General features: G+C 41.0%; 1 protein-coding gene across 1 annotated transcript; it reads left to right on the top strand.

The window, feature by feature from the left end:
- The first annotated feature begins 3,451 nt into the window (after positions 1 to 3,451).
- Positions 3,452 to 6,145, top strand: LOC125863765 (uncharacterized). Its single transcript, XM_049543774.1, has 2 exons — positions 3,452 to 3,935; positions 4,242 to 6,145. Exons 1-2 carry the CDS (start codon positions 3,452 to 3,454, stop codon positions 6,143 to 6,145), a joined length of 2,388 nt encoding a protein of 795 aa, XP_049399731.1.
- Positions 6,146 to 7,653: the final 1,508 nt, after the last annotated feature.

Below are 7,653 nucleotides of genomic sequence, written 5' to 3'. Positions count from 1 at the left end.
TGCAAGTTAAGAACCAAGGATGTTGCATCCGTAAAGGTCTTATGAAGGAAACAATTTATTGAGGAAGCTACTTGGGAGGCTGGAGGATATGAAAAAGAGATACATTTATCTCATTGCTTCCGGAGAAATTCCAAACTAAGGTACTAACTCTTTTCTTGGTGCTCTTTAAGTGGATATATTGAGTATAAGTAAATTGCGTGTTGCATGCTTGAGATGAGGTTGTTAAATGTATTCTACCCTGTTCTATCTAGTGTGATCTCATTTGAGGACGAATGTTCCCAAGGGGGAGATATTGCAACACCTTGAACTTTGATCAGTTTTTAAGTTTTGGGTCAACTTCAAACGACCATAACTTTTAGCACAAGAAGAGTTAAGAGGCCCATGAGGTATCAAATTGAATGTCTTTGAGTCCTCTTTCCAACGTCGTTGAGTTTGGATGAAGGAGTTATTCCCGTTTGAGTGCAGCCTCTCTAGTTAAGGCATTTTCATCTGTTTTAAGAAGGGGTATTTTGGTCTTTTCCTTACCCCACTAGCCTAGCACATTTTTCACCCAAATAGGGGTATTAACTGATTGAGATCAGTTTTCATTCATTCCAAAAGTGCGTAGGGTTTTTAGAGAGAAGTTCAAGAGGAGAAAAGAAAAAGGATTCAAGCATTCTTTCAAGAACTTGAAGATTTAGCCAAGAACTACTTTTTTATTTGTAGTTGTAGAATTAAGTGAAATAAGTTGATTATAAGTCCCTTGGAAACGATAACTCGTTTCTTAAAGAATCTATACTACTTGCGCGATCACGTACACTTGCGTGTATATTGAGGAGCAACAAGTTTTTGGCAGGAAAATGGCGAATCAAGGACGACATGGAGAATTGGGGTTAGATCTTTCGAGAAACATTGATGATGCTAACCAAGACAACTTGAATAATCCGGAAAACGAGAATAACCAAAGGAACCATAATAACCAAGGAAATTTGAATAACTAAGGAGTACCGCCTGTCGTACCTGCAAGACCAGTCCGTGATGTGGCAGTCCCACTCACAGCCAATTTGGCATCTAGTATTAGGAAACCTCCACCGGGGGGTATATTTGAACTAAAGCAGAGCATGGTACAAATTCTCCATTCTAATGGGCAATTCACTGGTCTCTCCCATGAGGATCCTCAAATCCATATTAGGACTTTCATAGACATTACCAATACATTCATCCCAATTGGAGTCTCATCAAACTATGTAAGGTTGACTTTGTTCACATACTCATTGTTAGGAGCTGCAAGGCATTGGTTAAACTCTGAGCCACCAAACTCCATCACTACTTGGGATGATCTAGCAAAGAAGTTCCTGGTCGATTTTTCCCATCCAAGAAAATTCTAAGCTGAGGGGTGAGATAATAAACTTTGTTCAAAAGCAAGGGGAGGACATGTACCAATCATGTGCGCGTTTCAAACAAATGTTGAATGCTTGCCCACACCATATGCAAACCAATGAGGTACTTGCTCACACTTTCTTTGAGGGTTTAGACTATAATGCTCGTGCTCTTCTTAATAGTGCAGCAGGTGGACAAGCCCTATCCATAATAAGTGAAGAGTTCTTCACCTTACTCGATAAACTTTCTAAAGGGAACCATGGGTATGAGGGGGAAATGTCTAGAACCCCAACCAAAAGGCTGCAGGGATCTTAGATGTAGACCAAACTACTGCCATAAATGCCAAATTAGATGAAATGCAACATAACATGACCTTACATTTTAAACAAATGGCTCTAAATCAGGCACCGGTAGATGTGGTACAACAAACAACAAATTGGTATGAGGTATGTGGTACTGGAACTCATGAAACCGAGCAATGTGAGGCAAACCCGGATTTCGTAAATTATGTGGGTAATGTGCAAATGGGTGAAGTGGAACAACATTATGGTAACACTTACAAACCCAGTTTGAAGAACCATCCTAACTTCTCATAGGGTGGTAACCAAAACCAAAATCAGACGCAAGGGGTTAACCAATACCGTTCTCAAGGAGTTGGGCAACAATACTTCAATCCTAACCAAGTCCCAAATCCTAGTTCACCAAAAGGGGGAATGACCAATGAAGAGCTATTCCAAAAGCTCATGACTAGGGACCAAATTAAATACTAGAACAGATAAGCAGGATGAAAACATTTGAAACATCCAGATGTCCCAAATGAGTTTAGAGAAACAAGTTGCGCAAGTGGCTAATTCTTTAAACTTGTGTCCCTAAGATTGGCTGCCCGGTGATACTGATCCCAACCCAAAGCAATTGCATGCGGTAAGTACTAGAAGTGTGTTACAATTAGAGGAACTAGCTCCAAAGAAGAGAGATACTGAGGTAAGTAACAAAGAAAAGAAGGTGAAAGAGGTAGTAAAAAACTCCAATGGTGAGGTACCCATTCCTCAAAAGAAGTTACCACCTCCATTTTCACAAAGGCTGAAAAAGAAGAATAGAAGATGAATGCTTCGGTAAGTTCTCTCTTTCCTTAAACAGGTTCACATTAATCTACCTTTGGTTGACATTTTGCAGGGTATCCCCAAGTATGCTAAATACGTAAAGGACATTGTGGCTAACAAGAAAAGGCTCACAGAGTATGAAACTGTAGCACTTACTGAGGAGTGCAACTCTAGGATCCAAAATAAACTGCCCAAAAAGTTAAAAGATTCGGGTAGTTTTACTGTGCAGATTACAATCGGACAAAGTGTTCATGCCCGGGGATTGTGTGATTTGGGGGCAAGTATAAATTTGATGCCTCTATCTTTGTATCTAAGGCTTGGGTTGGGTAGTCCAAAAAGAATCACTGTTATTCTCCAACTCGCTGATAGATCCATTGCTAGGCCTGAGGGGGTAGTAGATGATGTGTTAGTTCAAGTAGGTTCATTGATTTTTCTGGTAGATTTTGTGGTCTTAGACTTTGAACCTAATTCTGAAGTTCCATTCATTTTGGGACGACCTTTATTGGCCACGGGTAGGGTGTTGATTGATGTAGCAATTGGTCAACTAACTATGAGGGCACATGATAAGGTTGAGGTATTTGATGTTTATATCGCTTTAAAATTGCCTTCTATTTATGAAGAGCTGTCTAGTATTACTGTGGTTGATCGCATAGTAGAATCACAAGTAGTTGTGCCCAAAGATCCTTTAGAAAGAGCGTTAATGTGTCATGAGATAGAGGGAGATACTAAAGCTCAATAGATTGCGAGTTGGGCCCCCCACCAAAGCCATCAATAGAAGAAGCCCCTAAGTTGGAACTAAAAACTCTGCTGGCTCACCTAAGGTATGTTTATTTGGGTACTAATGAAACTCTGCCTGTTATACTTTCTGCAAAATTGTCTAATTTATAGGTTGATGCAGCATTGCGGATCTTAAAGTGGAGGAGGAAAGCAATTGGATGGCAGATGACTGATATTCATGGGATTAGTCTAGCGTTATGCTTGCACATAATTACATGGAAGAGGATCATAAACCCAAATCACAACATCAACGTCGACTGAATCCTCTAATGAAAAAAGTGGTAAGAAAGGAATTCATAAGGTGGCTAAATGCTGGAATTGTGTATCCAATCTGTGATAGTAACTGGGTAAGTCTGGTACAATGTGTTCCCAAGAAGGGAGGTATGACAGTGGTAAGGAATGAAAAGAATGAGCTGATTCCTACTAGAACAGTGACTAGGTGGAGAATTTGCATGGATTACCAGAAACTAAATGATGCTGCCCGAAAAGATCACTACCCCGTTTTCTTCATTGATCAAATGCATGACCGACTAGCAGGGCAGGAGTACTATTGTTTCTTAGATGGATATTCCGGTTACAACCAGATCTTAATTGCACTCGAGGATCAGGAAAAGGCCACGTTCACTTGTCCTTATGGCACATATGCTTTCAAGCGCATGCAATTCAGACTTTGCAATGCACCGATGACTTTACAAAGGTGTATGATGGCCATTTTTCATGATATGGTGGAAGACTTTGTTGAGGTGTTCATGGATGATTTTTCCGTCTTTGGAAAGTCTTTTGAGGTATGTCTCCAAAATCTTGATAAAGTACATGCTAGATGTGAAGACACTTAACTTTGTTCTAAACTGGGAAAATGTCATTTTTTGGTAAGAGAGGGGATAGTGTTGGGACACAAGGTTTCTAAATTTGGTTTGGGGGTTGATAAGGTTAAGATAGAAGTTATTGGGAAATTGCCTCCTCCCATTTCTTTAAAAGGTGTGCGTAGTTTTCTTAGTCATGCAGGTTTTTATAGGCGATTCATCAAGGATTTTTCCAAGATTGCCAGAACTATGTGCAGTCTTTTGGAGAAGGAGGTGAAGTTTGACTTTGATGAGATGTGCTTGAAAGCTTTTGAGATGTTGAAGAGGAACTTAATTGAGGCTCCCATCTTAATTGCTCCTGATTGGGGACTACCATTTGAACTCATGTGTGATGCACGCGACATAGCAGTGGGTGCAGTGTTGGGACAAAGAAATAATAAAGTGTTCCACTCGATCTATTATGCAAGAAAGTCCCTTGACTCTACACAAGCAAAATACACAGTGACTGAGAAGGAGATGCTGGCTCTAGTGTTCGCCTTTGACAAGTTCAGATCGTATTTGGTAGGTACTAAAGTGATTGTTTTTACTGACCATGAAGCTATTAGGTACCTATTCAACAAGAAGGATGCTAAACCAATGCTGATTCGATGGATATTGCTTTTCCAAGAATTTGACCTTGAGACCAAAGACAGGAAATGTATTGAAAATCAAATAGCAGATCACTTATTTAGGTTGGAGGATTTTTCCCATGTGAATGAAGGTGAGCAACTTCGGGAAGAGTTTCCAGATGAACAATTGATGGCATTAGATAGCTCTCAAGTTCCATGGTATGCAGTCATTTTGAATTTGATAGTAAGTGGAGATTATCCTCCGGGTGACACCACCCAACAAAAGAAAAAGTTTAATCATGATGCTAAGTTCTATATCTGGGATGAACCGTTCTTGTTCAAACAAAGTGTGGCCCGGGTAGTGAGAAGATGCATTCCAGAGTATGAGGTTCCCAAAGTGCCTGAAAGTTGTCATGTTAGCCCATATGGAGGTCACCATGGAGGAGAGCACACTTCTCATAAGGTACTACAATATGGTTTCTTTTGGCCCTCATTATTTAAAGATTCTATTGTTTTTGTGAAGGGTTGTGATAAATGCCAAAGGTTTGGTACACTTTCAAGAAGACATGAGATGCCGCTAAGTAACATTTTAGAGGTGGAAATCTTTGATGTGTGGGGTATTGACTTCATGGGTCCATTCCCACCATCTAGTGGAAGCCAATATATTCTTGTGGCAGTGGATTATGCTAGTAAATGGGTTGAGGCGGTCGCTCTTCCTTCCAATGATTCAAGGGTGGTGATAAAGTTTATAAAGAAGCACATCTTTACTCGCTTTGGCACTCCAAGGGCAATTATAAGTGATGGAGGTAAGCATTTCATTAACCATCTTGTTAAAAATCTTCTTGCTAAGTATGGTATTCGTCATAAGGTTGCTATAGCTTACCATCCTCAACCGAGTGGCCAAGTAGAGGTTTCAAATAGAGAGGTGAAACAAATTTTGCAGAAAACAGTGAATGCGCAAAGGAAAGATTGGTTTGAGAAACTAGATGATGCTTTGTGGGCATATAGGACTGCGTATAAGACACCAATAGGGACTTCTCCCTATCACATAGTATTTGGGAAAGCATGTCACCTTCCAGCGGAATTAGAACGTCAAGCATATTGGGCAATTAAAAGGCTGAACTTAGACCCCAAGCTAGCCGGTAAAAAGAGAGTGAATCAGCTGCATGAACTTGAGGAGTTTAGGCTTCACGCTTATGAGAATGCCAAGTTATACAAAGAAAAGACAAAGAGGTGGCATGACAAGCACATAGTATCTTGTACCTTCAATCCGGGAGATAAGGTACTACTCTTTAACTCTAGACTAAGGTTATTCCCTGGAAAACTAAGGTCGAAGTGGAGTGGTCATTTTGAAGTGGTCAGAATGACACAACATGGGGTTGTTGAACTTAAAGGTAAGACTGGCCTTACATTCTTGGTCAATGAGAAAAGGGTGAAACATTATTTTGGTGAGGATTCAGATCATGATCGGGAAGCTCTTGAGCTAAATGATGAATGATCCAAGTTGCGTCGTGCCGCGACATTAAATCAAGCACTATATGAGAGGTAACCCATGAACAATATGTAATAGATATGTAGTTCGTCTTTGAGTTCTTGAAATTTTTGTTAGTAGATTAGTTTAAATTTTTAGAATATAGGTAAGTTTTAGCTAGATAGGATTTTTCATTATTTGTAACTTAGCTTGCAATAGTGAAAAAAAAAACTGTAGCCAGGCGCACTGGCAGGCGCCCCGCGCCTGTCTTTAAAGTTCTGCCGCCCGTTTAGGGCGCCTTAAGGGCGCATCGCGCCTCCATCGCACCTGTACTTGCAGGTTGGTGTACTGCATGATGCAGCGCGCCAAGGCCTAAAGTTCTGCGCCAAGTTTCAGGCATTGTGCAGGAGCACCACTCCCCCATCGCGCCGATACCCAATTTTTTTTTCTCTCCGAGTTTCGACCCGAATTTAACCCATTCACCCCCTTAAATCCCTAAATCTTTTCTTTTTTCTCTCATTCTCCATTACCCTACCCGATCCCCTTCCCAATTTCTCTCAACTCCTCTAAATTTCTCTCTATCTTCTACTCTTCTTCCTCCCTCAACTCTTCTCCTGCCTCCATTAACACTAAAATTTCCTACCTTACACTCCCCAACCTTTCTTCTTCCCCACCACCAACTATAAATCCTCCACTTCCACACTTCTAAACCATCATTCCCCAAAGATTTTTTCTTTTTCTCTCTTCTTCCCTCTCCCCACTGCCCAACCCAACCCCCCCTAATTTTTCTAATTTTTTTCTTTCTTTAGTTCTCTCTTCTTAACAGGATGCGATGGCTCCAAAGGCAAAGAATGTTGCTGGGTCTAAGCGGAGTAGGAAGGGCGAAGCCTCCGGGAGCCTAAATACATGGTAGATAAGTATATCGACGAGGTAAGGTTGCAAACTCAAATTTCGGCTATGTATAGGACTGTTGTGGAGTTGGGGCTGAAATTTATTTTCGATCATTCGGATGATTGTAATCTGATGTTGGTACGTGAGTTTTATGCTAATTGGCTCATGGAAACACAAATTAAACATGTGCCTATTAGAGGCAAGGATGCGAGATTTTCGGCCCGAATTTTGAATGACTTATTGGGCAGTCCCAACTGTGATGTCGATGAGTTTAATAGACTGAAAGAGACCCCTCCGTACAGAGATATTAGGCATACATTGTGTGGGGTTGAGTCCACGACTATATGGGGGCGTAACAAGGACACCAGGAGACATAACACCCTCTATTTTGTGAATTTCAATTTGGTTGCTAGGGTATGGTTGAAGATTGCTTGTAGTGTGTTGCTTCATGCGAAGCATTTGTTTGAGGTAACGAGGGATAGAGTAGTGCTAGTGTACATGCTGATGAAGGGAATGCCCATTAATGTTGGGCCGATCCTGAGGCAACACATGATGAAATTCAGGAACAATATGCGGTGGTGGTTTTGCTATGGGGGGTTGATTACCCGTTATCTAAGGGCCTAGGGAATAGAGGAGGAGGCCTG

This window comes from Solanum stenotomum, chromosome 5 (genome assembly GCF_019186545.1).
Source record: "Solanum stenotomum isolate F172 chromosome 5, ASM1918654v1, whole genome shotgun sequence".
NCBI lineage: Eukaryota > Viridiplantae > Streptophyta > Magnoliopsida > Solanales > Solanaceae > Solanum > Solanum stenotomum.
Note: the sequence above shows the minus strand (reverse complement) of the source record. Positions and strands in the feature narration are given on the sequence as shown.